The sequence below is a fragment of the Phaenicophaeus curvirostris genome, chromosome 4 (genome assembly GCF_032191515.1).
Source record: "Phaenicophaeus curvirostris isolate KB17595 chromosome 4, BPBGC_Pcur_1.0, whole genome shotgun sequence".
Taxonomy (NCBI): domain Eukaryota; kingdom Metazoa; phylum Chordata; class Aves; order Cuculiformes; family Cuculidae; genus Phaenicophaeus; species Phaenicophaeus curvirostris.
The window spans coordinates 66,481,485-66,502,402 of NC_091395.1; the positions used below are offsets into that span (position 1 = coordinate 66,481,485).

General features: G+C 37.3%; 1 protein-coding gene across 1 annotated transcript in view; it reads left to right on the forward strand.

Moving 5' to 3' along the window:
• SORCS2 (sortilin related VPS10 domain containing receptor 2) overlaps positions 1 to 20,918 on the forward strand; it is a 553,277-nt gene that overhangs the window by 444,519 nt on the left and 87,840 nt on the right. The window contains exons 4-7 of the mRNA XM_069856403.1: positions 4,272 to 4,436; positions 8,333 to 8,406; positions 18,122 to 18,186; positions 20,317 to 20,435. Of these exons, the coding sequence (XP_069712504.1) occupies positions 4,272 to 4,436; positions 8,333 to 8,406; positions 18,122 to 18,186; positions 20,317 to 20,435 (423 nt within the window). The remainder of the gene's footprint in view (positions 1 to 4,271; positions 4,437 to 8,332; positions 8,407 to 18,121; positions 18,187 to 20,316; positions 20,436 to 20,918) is intronic.

The window sequence follows — 20,918 nt, forward strand, 5'->3', positions numbered from 1 at the left end:
CCCAAAGGAAGTTTCTTCTTTCAAGGGTGGTTTAGAGTGCTGAACAATATGAGATGTCTTAGATTCTGACTATGCGTAGGACTACAGAATTGAAAAATGCTGTGTCTCTTCTCTCTCATTGCAAAATTCTTGTGTGGAGAATCAGATGCTGTGAGTCTAGAAATTGCTTCGTGCTAGACATTTTGACTTTTTATTCTTTCCTTTTTTAATAATAGAGGAATGGAAAGGGAAATAAAAGCTAGAATTAAAATTAAGATCAGTTGCTGAAACTGAAAGAGATAGCGCAATTGTAATATGTTAGAAGATTACCTTGCTTTAGAGAAAGTGCTGATTAAGATCAAATTCATCTTGAGTTTACGTTTTGATTGGACCTAAATTGAGGGGAGGAGGGTTATATTTCAGACACAGTGAAAATGATGCATGTTAATATCCCGTGTTTATTGCCACTTGAAATTACAGCATAGATTTGAGTTGCTGCCAAATCTACAGTTAAGACTCCCTAGTAATCACTATGATTATTCCAAGTCTTCATGGTAACAGTAGAAGAAGAAGTATGATATGCAAACTACTGTAGCCTAAGCTGTCAGGGTCTTTTTATCCTTTGGGGCTCAGATTGTGATTCCACCCAGCAGAGGCAATGGTTAGATGTGCATATTGGTTAATCAGACCTGAAAGAGAGATTAAATAAATGGATTTAACTATGTTATTTTCAGATTTATTTGGCTTGTGTATAACCTCCTGCCTCACTAACTTTACCTGGAATGAGGAAAACCAGAGCTTTTCTTTATTTTAGAAATGTTTTAATTCATGTATTGGCATGGTGCAGTATTTTTCATTTTTATTAGAAATCTCTTTTTGCTTTCCTCCCTGTTGGTCCATAACATACCCTATTTTTACTCATTTTCTTTACATTCCATGGGATAGTTTATCTCCTTGAAATATTCTTTTAGCTCTATTGAACTATTTGAAAAATCAGATTTACGTCTGGTCTGAATGTATACATGTGTTGTTGTGGCTTATTTAGTTGATCAGTGCTTAAGAAGTGGGATCAGGGACAAAATGCATAATATAAAGTTACAATTTACTAGAAAATATTAGAAGAGTCTCACAGGAAGGAGAAATGCTCTATAAAATTTGTTTAAAAGAAGCTTAAGTGAAATTTAGATGTGATTAAAATCTGTTCTGGTTTTTGGATACCCAATTATTCAAGCAAATAGTTGTTTATTTTCAGTTAAAACCCTCAGCAATTTATGTTAGTCAGCTCTCCAGATGGTATTTCCCAGTTGCCTCTCTTCATCAGTTGCTAGCAGGAAGGTTTTGCTATTTACTTCACTTAAAAAGTAAATAAAACTCTTTATGGAAAGCATTTAATATAGGTACTATATTTACTTTGGAATATTTTCCTCAACAGTGTTTTCCAGCAGGCAAGTCTGAGCACCCAGTGTGTTAGCTGTGGGAAGCAAATCTGTATGCCTGGCACATAAAGATCACTATAAACTATTGAAATAGAAATCAGAACACTGAGCGAAATTCAAAAATATTTCATTAAATGAATTATAACGTGTGTGAACATAGTCAGGAATTCTGCCATATATGCTTAGATGTCTGCAGTTTTTAGGTTCTTTTTTTTCTGATAGATATAACTCCAAAAGATACATAGTATTTTTGAAGGACAGCATTAGCAAATATCAGTGTGTTTGCATTTCATTATAGCTATCATTTTTCTTATTACTTCAGTTTCTAGAATTATGTCCTCTACAAGCTGCCCTTGTGTCTTCATTATGAAACTTAGATGTGCCTGTTCTCCAGGCTTATTAACAGTGAAAACTGCTCCCAAATTTATAAATTTTTTTTTTCATTATTTTGAAGCTGATATTTTGATACCTTTGGATGTGTCAGATTTATTGGACCAGAAAAAGAAAGCAAGCACTGTAGCCCAGAGGTTACCATTCTGTACAAGTGCAGTTCATGCCTTTTGTGCAATATATATCATACGAGTTTGTTTTCTTAGTTGTATGCATTTTTAAAAACATTAACAGGAGAGAATGAACATAATAGTATTTAATGAAAATGTTATTTGGACTAGAAGACTATCCCAAGATATTAAGCTTTCTGTATGGAATTACTGTCACACTGCATCTAGTGATACAATATTGAAGTACTTGAACGCACTGCAAGCTAAGCATGGATTTCAGGGACAGCCCTGTTCATATGTTAATATGTGAGGTTGTGCCTGGAGACGAGCTTCAGCAGGAATTGTGGAGCTTACACTGAAGTCTTCCTTGTGGAGTTTAATTTAGCACAGGCCCAGGTCGTTCTTTTTGCAATCTGGTCAGGAACTAATAGAGATGAGTGCTATGTTGCTTTCTCAGCATGCAGATAGTTTAAATTCATTTATTTACAAGAAAAAAATGAATGTTTTGAGCCTGAGTTGCAGAAAGTAGTGTGGCAAAGAAAGTGCAAATCTCTGTGCTGGGCATCAATACTTCTCTCTGCCTTGCGATGCAAGCAGAGGGACAGGGCAGTGCATCACAGCACATTCAATTTTAGGTTGGTGTCAGGGCCTCTGCAGAAAACCTGCTAAATGAGCGTGTTACAAGAATCATCAAATGCTACATCTAGGCCACCAGCAGCATACTTGGAGTGTATACAGTAATAAATTAAACAGGTACTCTTTGAAGAGATAACCAAGAGCCAGGAAGCCATTGGATACATTTGGAATAAAAAATGGCATTTGTGAAAGTGTCATTTATAGAAGCTTTCCAGTAAAAATGACAGATTTTCCTACTCTTGGGTAAAGTATATCATTAAAAAAATCAAGATCATGGCAAGGTTATGGGCTATTATCTTGCTTTTCTTACTGACATAGTCACACAGCTAATAGAGGTAAGGTTGGCTTAATGTATTCTTTAGTGTGGGCTTTTAGTGGGGGATCATGGACCCTGAAATATATGTGCAAGTCTCTCTCTTGCTCAGCAATGTACTTCAATATGTACCCCATTTTAGGTATGTGAAAGCCATGTAGAAACTGGAGGTACTGTGCATATGTGCTTCAGGTACTAGTGCATATGCTTAATTAACCTATCAAATTAGAACATCTGTAAATCTAGTTGTAGATTTCCCCCCAAGACCAATAGCAGCAAAACCTCAGTCCAGTTGTCAATGTGTAACCAATTAGAAATTCTTCACTTCGCTTTTATTATGAAAAAGTGATTACATAAAAATATTACTGATTTGACTAATGTATTTCCCTCTCTGTATTCACATTATTGTAATTCTGTTTGCATAGCTCATTGTCATTTACCTCTGTAAGCAATTTATAGTCACTATATCACAGTGATGTCTTCTGCATCATTTGCTGAATATTTTAAATACAATTTGAATTCAGGATTATTTTTTTAATTGTTTTTGAAGTGTAAGCCAAATAGAGCATGTTTTGCTTGTAGGCTATCAGTGTGTAAAGACACCTTTTTGAACGCAAACTGAGCCTCTTTGATCTGGAAAGACAGTAAAAATGGATCCTCCATTGGTAATTTTAGAATCATGGTATAACATGTAGTCCAGCTGCAAAATGCGAAGAAGTTGAAAACAGTGAAATTCTGATTGAATTATGTGGGGAGAATTTCTATCTTGCTGAAGACCTGACAGGAAGTTCACACAACAAGACAGCTCAAGCTATTACTGTGTTTGAGTCAAGGTATTATCTGGATGTGAGAAGGACATGAAAATAATTGGTTGCCATATTTTTCTGCATCAAAGTGAATTGCCATTTTATCCAAAATGTGTCAGCAGGAGAAGAGAGGTGAAGTAATGGAGAGATATTATGAACTAGCACATTTTCCTGTATCATTGTCGTGATAGAACAGTGATTATTTTTACATTTAGTATTTATAAAGGCAGCCTCCCTAGATAAAGTGATGTTATTTGTATGGACATGTTAAAATGAGTAATTACTAGTATTAATTCTTTTTTGCTTAGTCTGAAGATTTCTGCTGTGGCCTTGCACAAGGACCAAAATCCAACACAGTCATTTTGAGTAGAGATGAGGAGTGTGATCAGTTTTGTGTGATTTGTAGGAGGATGTATAGATTTTAATATTCACAGAATATTGCAATCCTTATCTCTTAGAAGCTTTTGAGTTTTACTTCTGCAAAATTTTGATAGGTGAGTTATGCACAAAATCTGAAATTCACACAAGAAAAATAAGGCTATGTTGTTAATAACAGAGAAAACAAGTCTTCTGAATATGTGTTGTTGGTTTTGTCTTTTAGATAATTCTTGTAAGTTCTTCTCATAATGACCGTGACCAGAGCCTTTTCATAAGCACGGATGAAGGAGCCACTTTCCAGAAACAACCGATTACTTTCTTTGTGGAAACTCTCCTTTTTCACCCAAAAGAAGAAGATAAAGTACTTGCTTACACCAAGGAAGGCAAGGTAAACTTTGATGATACTGCATTTGTTTGAATTTAGGAATTTAATTTAGGAATTATTTTGTTAAGGAGATAAAAAACAGTTTTGATATGCTGATTAGTGTAAGTTTTAGTGAAATATGTATCAGTTGTCCAAAAGGAAACTGTATTCAGTTTTTGAGAGGCTTATTTACATATTTATTGTATTCATGTCCAAATCTTCTTTTTTTGTGGTAATTTCAGTTCTAGCATTTTCAGTTGATAATGGATATTGGTAATATTTATCCTCCTGTATAATACAGTTAAGTAGTACCACTGAAATGTGCTCCACCCTAGGAAGTGACCAAAAGCAATTGCTTCATAGTTTATAGTGTAGTAGAAAGTTAATAAAGGTGAAACAGGCCCTCTGAAGGCTGTTCATGGCATGTAAAATAAAGTAACATAAAATGAACTGCACAGTTGTACAGCAGAAGAGGATTTGGGGAATCACTGAATCTGTATAATGCTGAATTTAGTATAGTTAGAGGATCAAACATCTTGAAAAACTAAATGGTAAAAACTTCAAATATCTACTTTAAATATAAGAGTCCGAAGAAGCCTGTTGATGAAGCTGACCGCCCATAACAAGTGGATAGACATATTTACCAGGAAAGAGAAGGGTGCAGGAGCACCAAGTGAAGCATTTGCTTCGTCTTTTGATGATTTATGCATAATGTTCAGGCAGTTTACATTTGGATCATCTTCCAAACAGAGTGATACTATTATTTGCCACATTTAAAATGTAACTTGGGAAAAAAAAAGCAAAATACTTGGTAAAGAATAGTTCTGTATTGCTAGCAGGAAGGGTTAGGCAATCTGATAGACTTTCTCAAGCTTTCTGTGTGAAGCCATAAAGACTTACTGGACAAGTCCTAAATCTCCACCTGATAAGTGTAGGAATGAAGGATGCCTTTGACTGTAACTGGGTCAATAACCTGCTTATATTTTCTGTAAGATCTGATATATTGGGCCTGGTGGGGAGAGGAAGATTAAGTGATGTTGGCAAAGGAGAAGCTGAAGATCAAAATTGCAACTTGAGATAAAAAGAGGTCACTGTACTAAAATCAATGGTTTTGAGAGATAGTGTCAATCTGAATTTGGCCTAGGGAGATGGTATACTCTAGGTTTTTGACTTAAGTGACTTTGCCTTCACTTAAAGGAAGCAGTATCAATCAAAAACTGAGGAGAAGCAATTACCTCCTGTTACTCAAATGATTTCTTACAAAAGTGCATTTGAGAATACAAGGAATACAAGATCACATTCTTCATAAATAGCAATCAGATTTCTCTGTCTACTGGAGCATCGCAACCTTTCTCACAACTTCTGATTTGATTTAGAGCTTATTCTATATTGCAAAATTTGTGTTATTCCTTCGTTCAGAACCCTAGATTTTCTTTATGTGAAGCTCTAGCCTGTAGCTGACACTGTAAATTAATGCAAATCCAGTTAATGTGATTGGATTAATCTGTTTACTACATCAAATCTATACTCTCTTTTTCTGGCTACCACTGTTATAATGAATAACAGTCAGCTATTCACTGAATCTAAATAAATGCTTCTTAATTTTTAAAAACTTGATAGAGATGCAGTGGATTTTGATTGTTAGTTTGGAAGCTGAAAGGATGAAAAAATGGTAAAACTGAGAAAAGCATTTTCAATTTTTTAAAAAAGTGATTCCACACTTTTATTGTATGAGTGGTAATAAACAGAATTATAAGATCTATTAGATGTGTTTGCTTAAGAAAGAGATTTTTGCTATCCACTAATATAACTGTTTTCACTATACATCTAATCTCATTTAGTAGTTTTATCATAGGTACCTGTTAAAAATCAAAACGTACATGGGCCATTCTTTTCTAAGTAAAGGAAATTGAACGTGTGCATTGGTTACACAATTTTTCTATTTATTTCAAATACTACAGCAGCTAAAAATTCCTCTCAGTTTCAGTATGCCTTATTAACAGACTTCAGTCTCTTAAATGTACGTGAGAGGAGGTAGTTTGGGTTCAGTGGTAGGGGATTGAGTTGGTGTTTTTTGTCCCCAGCTGCACAGGCACCACTATTCTAATGGCAAAAATGTCTCATTTTCTTTTGAAATTCTTCCGTGACAAAACTGTATCACTTTTTTCATATGCCAGTGTTGTCCCTTGTCCTTAACAACTCTTTCCCCTCTTGCCAGAAACCTCTGAATTCTTGGCTTTCTTTGCAGCTTGGACACCAGGGTTAGAGCAGCACATTAAATGTCCATGTCTTCCAGATTTATAGCAATATGCTGAGGCAGGTAACTAGCTGAGCAGCATCTACCCTTTTAGAAAAGTGGTTAAACCAATGGTTTACTTTCTATAAGGCCTGTGGTGACAAATGTTTGAAGAAATAGTAAGAAGCTTAGAATGTCCACTGCACACAGTCTAGCTCGTTCAAATCCATATCCCTCCCTCCCAGGAGGCAATTCTAATCTGTGTGCTATAAAATACACCGGTTGCAGCAAAACCTGAGCCACAAAATAAAACTAAGATCAGAAAACTAGCAGGCAAATCAGGAGCCTGGCTTTGCACCTCCATCATTAATGCATTTAGCTTGGAGGGCAAAGACTTTTTGATCCCTAATAATTTCTGTCTGAGCAATGACAGGGTAAATGCTAAAGTACGTAATCGGAGTCCTGATTGTAGTTTCTTACTCAGACTGTGGTCTACCCACTTCAGTGGAGCATGTGGTGGAACAAAGCCCAGTCACTGTGAAGTGTGGTTTTATCTCTAATTAAAATTTTAGTAAATTTACCCATAGACTTTATTCTGAGGTAAGTTAGGTCAGCCTTTATCTTTAGATATTAATGTTGCCAGTTTTCTCTAGTGAAACAATTATGTATTAATTGTGGGATGAGGATTTGTTTTTGTTAAAAAATTTCTTACTAGTCCTGCTAAGATGCTTTCCCCTGGAACAATCAGTGACTGAACTGGTGACTTATTCCCACATCAGAGAAGAACGGTTTTACTTGCCTTTTCCTCTTCTGTTAGAGATATTAAGAGAAACCCCATCATATGTAAATTGGATCAAATAAGAAATGCATACAGACAGCAGGGGGCTTTAAATCTGTCTTTTTAGAAGTCCAATAGATATTTCCTGTTTTAACTTAAGGAAACACGTTATGACGGCAAATGCTGAAGAAGGACGATATTTAAATAGCTTTTTGATATCCCACTTTATTCTGAGGAAAACAGCTTTCATCTGCACTCTTGATATCCATCCATATTAGCATCTGCTGTTTTACCGGGGGTGAACTGTTGAGAGGGAAGGTGGAGCTGGAATCCTCTTTCTCCAGGCCATCTTCTGCCCCTTTGCTGAGTGACCATTTCTCAAGGGTCACCAACTGGTATCCATGAAGCAAGCCTTGAAGTGTATTTATCCTCGTCATATCTCTTAATCATTTCTCTAATATCTTTTCTTCCTATTTTGTCAGAGTTTTGAGTCCATTGACTTCTTGGCTTAAGTATTTTTTATGGAATTAAGGCTTGAAACAGAAAGGGAACATTTGCACTTGTCTGGTCAATGTCTGGGAATAGAAGTGTCTCTTTACTATTCCTTTTGTGTTACCATGCTGAGGTGAAAAAGAATCTTACCCAAAATGAACTGCAGTTTGTTTTCATGGTAAGCAAGAAGACATTGTCACTAAGTTTTGTTCTTTACAGTTAATGTTTTAAAAGATCTTGTCTATGAAAGGTTATTACTCTGAAAATCATTATGAAGAGTTCCAGGTAATGATGTTTTTTTTTAATTGCTGTGCAATCTGTCGCTTTAAGAGTGACATAGGACCTGTCTTTGAAGATGTACCTCATTAAACAGTTTCCTATGATCCAGTTTTTCTTTTTTTCTTTCTTTTGTAGGTTTATGTGTCCATTGACTTGGGTAAAAAATGGATCCTTCTGCAGGAACGAGTTTCAAAAGATCATATATTTTGGTAAGGAGTCTGTTATTTTCCAAATAAAAATGAAGAGCAAAAGTATTGCATTCTAATCAAAGAAGATGTTTCCGGACTTACTGATGGGGACAGTGCTAGCCTTGACGTCTTTTACAGATTGAGTACGTCAGTGTTGCTGCATCCACTATTGCAAATTCATGCTCATGCCAGTGATCATGCTGAGTGTCAGCACATATAAGGGTCTGGATCTCTACTCTCTATAACTACCTGAAAGGAGGTTGTAGAGACGAGGGTGATGGCCTCTTATCCCAAGTGACAGGGGACAGGACAAGAAGGAATGGCCTCAAGCTCCGCCAGGGTAGATTTAGGCTGGACGTTAGGAAAAAATTTTTCACAGTAAGGGTCATTGGGCAGTGGAACAGGCTACCCAGGGAGGTGGTTGATTCACCTTCCCTGGAGGTGTTTAAGGCACGGGTGGACGAGGTGCTAAGGGGCATGGTTTAGTGTTTGATAGGAATGGTTGGACTCGATGATCCCGTGGGTCTCTTCCAACCTGGTTATTCTATGATTCTATGATCTATGGAGCCCAAGATTTAAACGAGAGCTGTAATGTCCACTGAAATCGCTCTTCGTTTTACTGGTGAAATTGATCTTTAGAAAGGAGAGTAGTCTCTTTCCAGAGAAAAATCTATAACATTTTTTTAAGGGAGATTGAATCAGACCTATTAACTGGAGTAATATATAAACTTACATTATTATGGAAACTGGTGAAAAATATGACTTTATCGAGTAAACATATATCAAGTGATTTCATTTTCAGCTCAACTATTTAACAGTCTTGAAGTTTTTAAGAAGTGATTCAAGTAGGTTGAGAAAAGAATAAGTCAATGCCTTTTATTTTACACAAATAAATTGATTTGAAAAGTCTATAACTTATTTTACACCACAGCTAACCTTTTGATAGTGTTTTTAATTGATTTTGCATTTAATAATGGTCAATTTCTGCACTCAACATTTATCTGATTTCTGTTGAAAAGGACAGAGGATTCTGCTTTCCACATTTTACTTCAATGTGTTAGTTTGGGCGGCGTATAAATGTATCATTGCCGGCAATTGGATTTTTTTATTGCAAGATTAGTCATAACACGATAGACATTTCCGTTCCCTAAATGACTTTTGATTTTAGTTCTAACAGGACTCTGATCTGTCTCAGTTATGTGAAGTGTAATTATCCATGTGTCTGTGAAGCAATATCTGGCTTTTGGCAATATTTTGTGATTTTCTTGTGGCGTTGCCACTATTGAAATGCATTTACCTGTCTTTCGTTGAAAGATTTGTGATCTCATTGGCAATCATGCTGTGATCCTCCTTGTTCTTCAGGTAGTTACCTTTCTCTTGAATTGAAATAGGTACATCCTGGCCATACTTGGGGGTAAAAAACCAAAACAAACAAAATGCCAGCTTGCCTTATCTGTTGGTGTAGAGGCTACAAAGCATGCAGGGCTGTTACAGTACCTACAGTTATATTGGCTACTGGCTCATAATATATCTGTGTGGGCCCAAAGTTGTGCTGCTGCTGAACCTGGCCAGGGGGAAGGTTGCAGTCCAGGGCAGGGACACGTGGATGGGATTAAACCCTCTTTGGAAGACCTGGGAGCATACGACCTAACCTGCCCTGCTGCCCTGTTGTAATAATCCCTGGCCATATCAAGGGAGCGATTTCCTTTTTTCACACTTGAAAGTGCCGCTTTTTCAGTCTGCAACCTACTTACTTTCCGTACTTTTAGAGAATAAGCCTGCAGCTGGTTTGTAGTAACACCCATCTGATTTACTGCATTTATCTCTGCCTTTTCTGCTGAACTACTGGAGTCATCCTGACACTTTCTGCTTACTTGCTCCTGCTAAATGGAGCCTTATTGAAGAACCTCTTTCTACATAACTGCTGGAGTTTCGTAGATGATGCCTTTACTCATCTCTTAACTACTGTGTGAAAAGGACTAATAATTTAGAAGTAACACTGGGTCAGAAATGTCATGTCTGCATTCTAACTGATTTTTCCTTAGCAAAAATCAGGAAATCAAGAGGGCATGTGGCTCTGTGTCTATAAACAAAGAAACTTTTCAAATATATTAGGTGTGAAAACCATCAAAGTCACTAACAGGTAAGAAACAGTGGAAGCCTCTCTCTTACAGACTTGTTTAATGATGCTTTTCTTACCTGAGTCTAAGTATATTTGGCACATTTAAATTACGAAAAATGTAGCATAACATTGAAATATGTCAGCTTTACTCTGATTCAAACAATCTGTCAGCATTTTTTGTGTGTAAGTATTAAAGCTAGCAAGTTCATATTTAATATTAAGTCTGTCCTTTGCTGTGTTTCAGAACCCTTATGTTTCTTTATATCATTCAGATGCAATCATGCTGTAATTCAAAACAAAAACACATTTTATATCAGCACTGAGAAAATAAATCTTTTATTTATTTGTAAATACTAGCTAGGATTATGCAAATCTGTTTTCTCAATGTGAAAAGTTTTAATTTTGAGCAAATTTTTGTGATTTAAAATTAAGAAACTTTGATTACCAAGACCAGTTTTATTGCTGCATCTAAACAGCAACTGGCCATGCAATATTGCCCCAATGTGTTGATTTCTATTTAAAGGATTTTTTCATACCCAACTTTTATAAGTCCTTTTTCCAGTTCTTGGTGTGTTTGTAGGTGGGAATGCAAATAAATTACTGTAGAAATAGAACTACATGACCTATCCCAGCCCAAGATTAAACACCTACACATCACATGGTGTGTAATTGGTTTTGTATATCAAGTCCATTTTGAAAAAGGAATGGTGCGTTATGTGGTAATAGTCAAGAAGAAGAGAGTAATGCCGCTTGGGATTCCTCTGGCTCTGCTGCTATTCTTCTCAGTCCCCAAGGCTTTTGCACCTGTTAAGTTCCTTTTGATGTTTCAAAATATAGCTTGGTAATATATAAGTGAAGAATAGGTTGTGAATCAGCTGTCTACACCAGCACAAATATACCTCAGGACAGTAAGTCATGAATCAGTAATTACCAGAGAATTAAGCCCAGTACATTTTCTTTATGACTGTGTCTAGAGCCTTAGAAATGCTTTATCCTCAACGCACTAGGACATGTGGATCCTATTATTTGTTACTCTTACTTTTAGCTATGGATTCTCCATTTTCATGAGAAGTGAGAACATAGAAATTAAATATAACAGAGATTTCATCATGAAATCCCACACCAGTAATCAATCACAACCATCTTGTTAGCGTCAAGTGTAGTGAGTTCCTGGCTGTTCAAGTGTCAGGTGAAAGAAGGGAATTCAGGGATGTTATGCCCTGAAGGGGATAGAGAAATGCAAAAATGATTTCATTGAGCCTTTAACATTGAGTTTTGTGTGAAAGGCTCTTGTGTGAGAAGCCAAGAACCTGTGTGGACAGTCATTCTTACATTTGACTTCATCACTTGGGGTGGTATTTGTTTCTCTTTGTGTCTGTGTAGTTATGTGTATGACTATATTGGGTTTCTGTGGCAAGGTTTGGTAGCAGGGGTATTTAGGGCTTCTGTGAGAAGGGACCAGGAACTGCCCCCAAGCTGGCTCCAAGACAGACCCACTGCTGGCCAAAGCTGACCCTGTGGTGCCTCTGTGGTAACGTGTTTAAGAAAGGGTGAAAAATCTGCACAACAGCAGCTGGGGGAGAGACGTGAGAAAAATATGAGAGAAACAGCCCTGCTTGACATCGGGGTCAATGAAGGAGGGAGGAGCAAGAAGTGCTCCAGGTGCCAGAGCTAAGATTCCTCTGCAGCCTGTGGTGAAGACCATGGTGAGACTGGCAGTCCTCCTGCAGCCCATGGAGGGCCATGGTGAAGCCAGGTATCCATCTGCAGCTCCCAGAGGGTCCTATGATGGAGCAGATGGATATGTCCTGAAGGAAGCTGTGTGCCTGTGGAGAGCCTGCACAGCAGCAGGCTGATGGCAGGACCTGTGGCCCCGTGGAGAGGAGTGAATGGTGGAGCATGTTTGCTGGCAGGACCTGTGGCCCAATGGAGGACCCACACTGAAGCAATCTGTTCCTGAAGGACTGTGGAAAAGACAAGTGGAAAGGACCCATGCTGGAACAGTTTGTGAAGAACTGCAGCCCAAGGGAAAGATCCACATTGGAGTTCATGAAAGACTGTCTTTTATGGGTGGAAGTTTGTCTTCTTCAAATTAAGTCTGTTTGGCTTGTGACAGTAATCGGTGAGCAGTCTCCCTGTGTTTATCTTAATCCACAAGCTTTTCATCTTATTTTCTCCCCTGTCCTGTCCTGCTAAGAAGGGGAAGTGATAGAGCAGCCTGTTGGCCACCTGTTGGCCAGCCAAGGTCAACACATGGCAGTGACAAACCACTCCCGCTGTGCTGTTCAGATAAAGGTGGCAGGAAAACTGCTTTTAATCACAAGGAATAAATAAGTAGTAACACACATTTGGTGCATAGGGCATTTGCTGAATCATCAAAAGTGCGTCCTTCAAAGCAGATGTGAAGAAGGGAAGGCCTGAAACACATATCGGTCATAATCAAAGTTATTTTTAGATTGTATCAATCAAATCATAGTTTTGCCTCCTTAAGTTACCACATTGCCAGGATTCAATAATATTTTAAGCTATTCAGCAAAATGTTTGCATGCTTTTGGCTTGCTTTCTAATCAAAGAAGTGCTCTTAAACCAATAATATGAATTATTAGAATTCAGTCAATATAAACTAGGAACTTGTTACCTTTAGATAAACTTTGTATTCAGGGGTTGTGAGAGAGGACGACTGAGGAGGCCAGCATATTCTCAGACTGGGCTTTGATTGGAGGCTCCTGCGTGTCAGTGAGTAGGTTTGCTTTGATTTGGTTTTGGGTTTTGTATGTCATATTTGAAGATGCCTCTTCATTAATGCACACTCAAGTGAACTGCATCAAATATTTAAGAATTAAGGGATCCATAGGAGGTAGAGAAGATTCGTGTCCATGGCAGACTCTGCTTGATTAGTGTTTGCAGAAAACTGATTCCCTAGAAAATGAGCTCAGAGTACTGGAAACAAAGAATCGTTTCCTGTTCGATGTAAAACACAAAATCATTATTATCAAGTAAGGGACTGATGCTTATGATTCACTTTTGAGATGTGTAGTCTTACATGTCAGTGGTAAATTTATTCATATATATAACATAAATATCAGATCTGGGTGAGTATTGATGCTTTTCTGATGTTGCATGCAAGTGGAGTAGAAAATACTGGGGCAGTTAATGAGGAAGAGAGATAACGGAACAAAAGCAAAATTATTGTTAAAAAAACACCTGATTTTTAAAGGTCTGATAATTACAATTGTTAACAGAATTCTAACTTCTTAGAATTTTGGCATTGTTATATAAAAGTATAAAATAGCTAATGGCTGTATTATGGAGTAAATATGTATACACAGACCAAGGCAGATGGAGAGGGCTTTCTAGGCCCCTCCATGGCACTGTGTTTATGCTGATGTAATGCTCTTAAATTCAGTGGAATTACCTGGCAGAGCACTAATGAAAGACATGAAGAATTAGGTCATATAACGGCTGAACATTCAGCAGAACTTCCATGAAAGTCTGAAAGACTGTATGCATAAGAAAGGGCTCTAGTGTCCCTTAGGAGACCAGCTTCAGTCCTGCATTGTGTCTATATGGAAATGAAGGTGCCCTGATTTCCCTCTGCTTCTCCTTGTATTTTATTAGGTGCAGCTTTCCATCATAAACAAAGATAGACACGCACAGAGGCTGCACCAAGGCTGAACCAGTTTCATCTCAGTGCACCATCAAAATGGGCTGTCTTGCTGCTTCTCTTCTACAGGCTTGGTGCTCAACTGCTGGCATGATCCAGTGATTTAAGAAACAGAAAACTAATCTCTCCAAAAGTCCCCAAATTACATTCCAGTGGATTTGTTTTCCCAAGAGGCTCAATGTGGTGTCAGAGAAACTCAAGGGAGATGATGAGAACTAGTGGTCACAGGAAAGAGAAGCAACATTTTGAGGCTGCCTACATTCACACCACCCTACAATGAAGTTGGGCTATTTTAATTCTGAAGTGTTGTTAGGTGATCTGAAGGGCTAATGTGTTGTTTTATGCAGCATGGTATACTTGATCAACTGATATTTCTTTTCCTGTCTGCTCTAAAAAATAATGTTAGTCTGAATTTTCAGTGGAAATGTTCATGGTTGAATGAAAAACACTAGAACAACTCAAACTAGAAAACCCTTAATTCAGTGGTGAACCCTCCTTTACTCAAGTAAAAAAAGCAGAGTTCCAAAATTGCTGAGATACGAACACTTCTATTATAAACTGCAGTGAGAAGAAAAGTGGGGGAATTCTAACCAAACCAAACACCCTGCTGAAATTGAGAGAAATAGATGGTTCTTGAGAAAGTACTTGTTCTATCTGGGGGGGAAAAAAATTTAAAAATTGATGCTGAATCTCAACTGGAAAGGAAGAAGCTACTGGATTATCAGGTCCCATTTTGTCTGTGGTTTATGAGACAGCATAGATCCTAGTCTAAAGCCAGCTGAGCAACAGTAAACTGCTTGTGAATGGATGTGTGGGCACAATCCTCACACTGTTACAGTGCATTGGTGTTGTGGTAGTAATAAGTTTGTAAATAACAATATAAAAACAAATTGTCTTACATTTATTCTTTGATATGAAAAAACATATAATTGAGCCTTCCTTTTAAGTGGATCATTTACTGTATGTGTTCCTGTGTGTACGTTTTTGCCTATCATTTTAAGAACACTGTATTGCATGGGCAGAGGGACCTAGACTGTGTTTAGCCTGCACAGTATGATACCACTTTTCTTTTAGTACACAATTTAAGCACAAGCAAAATAACAGTATTGCTTTTTGAAGTACTGTTGGCAGAGGAGTCCACTGAAATGAGTAGATTAGTCTGTTCTTCAGGGACATAGCTTCAAGTTCTGTGCATTAGTTATACTCCGTTCTGAAGATTTTCTTAGCAGCCATAATAGATGGAGTCTTTTTTATCAATAAAAGAAGAAAAGACTATTTCTAAGTGTTCATAAACCTGAGTAAAGGAACTTTGGAGCTGGAAAACTGTTGAATAGCTGACATTCTAAAGTGAATTTTAAGGGTCTAATGTCTGCAGTGAGTCAACAATGTCTCTGGTGTTACAGCTCCTCCATACAACTGGAGTAATCAAAACCACAAAACACATTTTAAAAATATTCTGCTTACCTGATTTCATGCCTTACAGAATGGATAAGCTATTCACTTAAAGGGTGCATCTCACCTGTTAGACTTGTCTGAATTTAGAAAGGGATGGTTTAATGATTGTTTCTTTGGGCAGCCTTGTAGTTTCCATCTTTGTAGGGCCACCTTTAAATCAGACAATTCTCAACACTGGACTTGGCAAGTCCAATGGGATGTCTGAGGTGGTGAAAGAAAGGAAATATTAGGGCCACAGAGTGGGATGCTTAATCTGATAGAGCAATAAGGAGGAATGCTTGTCAAACTGCAGCACGGAGCTGATGTCCTAAACCTTCTTTATAGTAGTAGACACTGTGGGAGGTTATCCAGCTGGTTTAGGAAGAGAAGACTTACATTTTTGAAGTAACTGTTCTCCTGGTGTGCAAAGGGTAATTTTAAAAGCAGGAGAAGGGAAAATGTCTGAACTTCATGGGAAAGAGGTATTACTTCTTCCTGGTTCGGTTAAAAAAAACCAAACCTTTCCCTTCACATCTACTCAACAATGTAAAGGAGAAAAGTTGGAAGGGTTGGAAATTTTCATTTTTGGTGTCCGTGCAGCGTTCATTAAAACAGATTAGCTACAACATCTTGCACTAAAAGATGACACAGGAAAATTTGAGGCTACTTGTGCCAGGTGCCTCTGCTAGAAGGAACACATAGACATGAGATCATTGTGACTTCTGAGCTGTTGAAAGAAATATGAGAAAGTAAAGATATTGACAAATATCCCTATCTGTGCTTATGAAATAGTGTGTGTAAATTATACATACAAGAGGTTTTTTCATAAGTACCCCGAAACTATCTTTGCATTATTGATTCCAATCATCATGTCAGACTGAGCCTCAGAAAATTTCACACCTAAATTTTCTGTTAGTTTGTCATTCAGCTGCATGAGGTCCAGCACAAAAAGTGAAATATTCAGCAGGCATAATTTTCTTCTTTCAATAAGATGACTGCAGATTGATAGCAGGTTTGATTTGGTGCTGTATCTAGAAAAATAGTTGCAGTGCAAACAGCAAAAAAGTTCACAGATCTCTTCCCTCTGTTCATATATATTCTTATCAGACACCAGTGAATATATCATCATCTCTGACTTAATATGTTGCCTCCAAAACACTAGAATAGTTTGTGTTTCAGAGATCAGTTTCTTAGTGAATGCAAGATTTTTCCTTGCATTTACAAAATAATTCCCCCTAGAAGTTTCCTTCACATCTCATGGTTTGGTGGGGACTCATCCCTCCCCCCCACTTCCTTCTTCAGGCTAATCATTTATCTTATTAAGGAGAAACAGCATATGTGATTATTTCTGGTTGTTATGCAGCAGTGGAAATCATCCAGTCTCTTCCCCCTGACCTGCATTCCCAAGGAGACACTAATTACCACGTCTGAGTTTTAACTGATCCTCATAAATCAATGCTATTAAAATCATTAGACAATGATGTAATTTCATATATAACTTCATTGCAACAATGATATCAAAATGATCATTTTCTCTTAAGTATTCTAATAGGCTTTTTTAATATCTGTATCCAGCTGCACTTTATCACTCAATGTATCTCCTTTGCGTGTCTTCAGCTCACATCTGCTGGCTTAGATGGACTCTTAGTATGCCAGTGAAGAGAAACGTAGCTTTGGGAGTAGGGCCGCATTCTGCTTTGCTTGGTGACAGCACAACTGTCAGCTCAAAGCTTTCTCTGCAGAATCTGCCTGACTAATGATGATGGAAGGGCCATAAAAAAGCACAACCGGGGCTGATGTTCCCAGGCTGGCATGGAAGCTTTGAGGGTTTTGGCTGAGCATATTTGACTAGGAGATACCAACTCAGATTGTATTCCCATTATACATTTTCAAAGTTAAAATGCCACTTGGTCAATTCTGACTGAATTTCCTTCTGAGGATGTTCTTAAAATTATTGTTCATATTTTTCCTTGGTCAAAGCTAAACCTACTCTCCTCTTGAATATATTAACCAAATAGATATAAATTCTTTCTGGAAGCTATGTATCAGTTTTAAAATATTTCTAGTAAGAATGGAATCTAAGTCTTTTTTAACGCTAAATCTGCCTTGTGGTCTGAGATGTCAAATGTAATTGTAAAGAGATACTCTAGTGCTTGCCAGTGCATGTGAGTATCTGTGTGTGTGTGTGTGTATATATCTGCATATATATCAATATAGGATCATGAAGTTTTGTTTCCAGTTTCATACCTTTCTCTATTCTTTTCTACAATTGTTTCTATTTGTATGCATATTTTAGTAAAAGAGATTCTAAAGAAATCCAAGCAAAACATAATGTGAATTACAGAAAAAATAGTTTCCATCTAGATGTTAGTAATAGGATATTATAAATGGGTTTTATTTTAATTTCCCACCTAGAATGTTAAAGGCAGTTAGTATGAAATCCTCTGTTGTCTTCCATCCGCACAATTATTATTCTGTAGGTGGCTCTGCATAACTTGATTATATTATGTTTTCAGGGCTGTTGCTGGAGTTGACGGAGACCCTGATTTAGTTCATATGGAAATCCAGGACCCCAGTGGAGGTATGCAAATGAAAATGTTATCAATTGATACCCTAGTGTATAGTAATTTCTGTTTGTATTATACATTACCTTTTGCATTGTTTTTAAAACTAGTCAGGAGAGAAGTTGTGCAAATCAGATTATTTCTCTGTTTACTTGCAGTCAGCAAAGCTGTCCTGTTATATAAAAATATAGTATAATTTAAAATTTACTTGATTTCTACTCTAAGATGAATTGACATCAAGATGTTATGCTCAATTGAAAATGTCCATTAATAGTGCAAGTTATTCTGGCAGTTAAACATTGAACATTTTTTCCTGATTTGCAAATAAAACTGGCAATGCAATATTATGCTGGCTAAGTGTCTGTTAGTGCATCGTTGCATATGTCAGTCCTACCACACTAACCACCATCTCCTAGAATTTCCTCATGTTACATCACCCAGTATACTTCGAGACTTCAAAAAAAAAAAAATTAAAATGCAGAGTAGCAGTCAGGATGTGTTGTACTAAGAGTCACCATGCTTCCAAAAGCTTGTGTACCTTATTGTCACCATTTGTACTCCTGAAAGATGATATAATTTCTTGAATCAAATCACCTAAGTTACTGTGCAGTCTTAAAGATAAGAATGCAAACTTTGACTTTCCCTGATCCAGTAGGTTTTGTTGATTTCAAACCTATTAAAAAATCCAAGTGAGCATGTTAAAGCCTGGATGACAAAGTTTCTGCGTCTATTAGCAGTGAGATTTCTTAGACTTGGTGACCTCTACACAGCCCCATCAACTGCTTTATTTAGAGGCAGTATACAAGGGTTCTTCAGGAGCTAGATGGAAAGAATTAAAAGAAAATCTCTCATGACATGTCTGATTTCTCAAAAAACTGATTTAGTGCACTTATGGTCAGTGCAAGCATTGCCTTTAATTTTAGTGGAAACAACATCTTTGTACTACCTGTCTGATGAAGAACTCTAATGCTTGTCATGTGAATTACGAATAGCTGCAAGACTTTTCTATGGCCCATTGTTGTGCTTGCTCAAGTGTCCTTGTGGCAATGATTTTGGTGTAAGCATGAGAACCTAGGTTGACTCTAGCTGCCTTTTAAACACATCCAGACTTTAAAACAAACATTTGTATCTATTATACTTGTTTGTCCTTTTCTAATTAAAAGTCATAAAGTGTGGAATACGTTTCCTATCACACTGCTGAAGCTATGAAGGACATGCATGGGCTGCATTACTTGCTCTGTCATATGGTATCTGGAGCATGGGGAGAATTAATAATCTGGACACAGGATTGTGTATGTAACATTTCTCTTGCTGTTCTCACTGCTCTTGGGAAAGTCACTTGAGTACTTTGTGCTCAGAAGCTCTGGAAGGGCAAGCTATATAAGAACGAATCCAGGAGAAGGTCCTTGGATCACAGTTGGTGTAAAGATATGGTTATTCTCTCTCTGATAAGAGCAGCTTGCATCAAAGATGCAGTGATGCTATTTTAACAGCCAAGGCAGAGAAGATATTCCTTGCCCATTGCTAAATGGAGAGGAAGAGAGAGGCCACAGCTTCTACTGATGTAAACCAGTCAGGCTTTTTCAGCAAGATATTAACTCTGAATATAGAAGTCCTGTCCCAACAGTGCAGTTCCAATAGTGTATTAATCGTGTATCTTCACTTTCCTACAGGGCTTTGAAAATAGCCTTTAAAATTCTGCACACTGTCTATTAAATGGAGTCTGATTGTCTTCTCACTCATCACAATTTTATACCAGAGTTTATCTATTGATTTCAGTTGTATTGTTTCATATTGCCATTTCTCCAAGTGAATAATTTGACTCTGTGCATAGGTTAAGTGAGAAAAGTGTCTCCTTCTATTATCCGCACCTATGAATGTCTCATTCATCTAACCCCTGTCTCTCTGGACTAAAAGATTTGGATAATAACAGACTGCCTCCTGGGAATGATCTGAACTGTAAGCAGTTTATATATTCTCAGTACACTAGAGATTGACAAACTTCTGTATAAGGGCTTAATGTAATAATTTTACAGCTAACTCACTTGGAAAAAAACAGTGCTTTCCCTACATGAATAACGTTTAATATTGCTTGCATCTTTTTCCTTTGATAGCTCTGTCATATGTTTCTGTCTCTCTTCCCTCAGGTTATCGCTACATCACTTGCCAGATTCAAAATTGCTCTGATAAGACAATGACAGTCCAGTTTGCTGGTAGCACTGATCGGGATTCCCTGACTGTGCAGGATGACTATATATTTCTTCAGGTACTGCAAAAAAAAAAAGAAAAAAAATTAAACAGCAAAATAACCCTGTAATTTAGGAGCATGGAGAAATGTGTTCCAGAATACAAATCATGATTTATTAATTTTTACATGGAACAATGCGTTCCTTTATCAGTAAAAAGAAAAAGCATCTTTAGTTTGTGCAACCAGTTGCCAATTTATAAGGTTGATTTTAATTTATTACTGACCTAGTTTTAACTGTATAAAAAGTTTCAGGTGGATTGTGTGATTCAAAGTTACTTTTTAGAAATACTCTTGTGCATTAGGCAAAATGCAGCCCTCTTGTTTGTATGCTTACAACCTCTTTTGGGTCCTCTCCAGTACCTCCATAGCACAAAAAGGTTCCCTGAGAAGAGCATCCAAAGAAAGCCACTGACAAAGCTTCTTTGTAAGGGTTCTTCACTGAAGAGATTTACCTGGGAAAGAACTTATATGCCAGTGCTTTTGAAGAGAATGACTGAAATG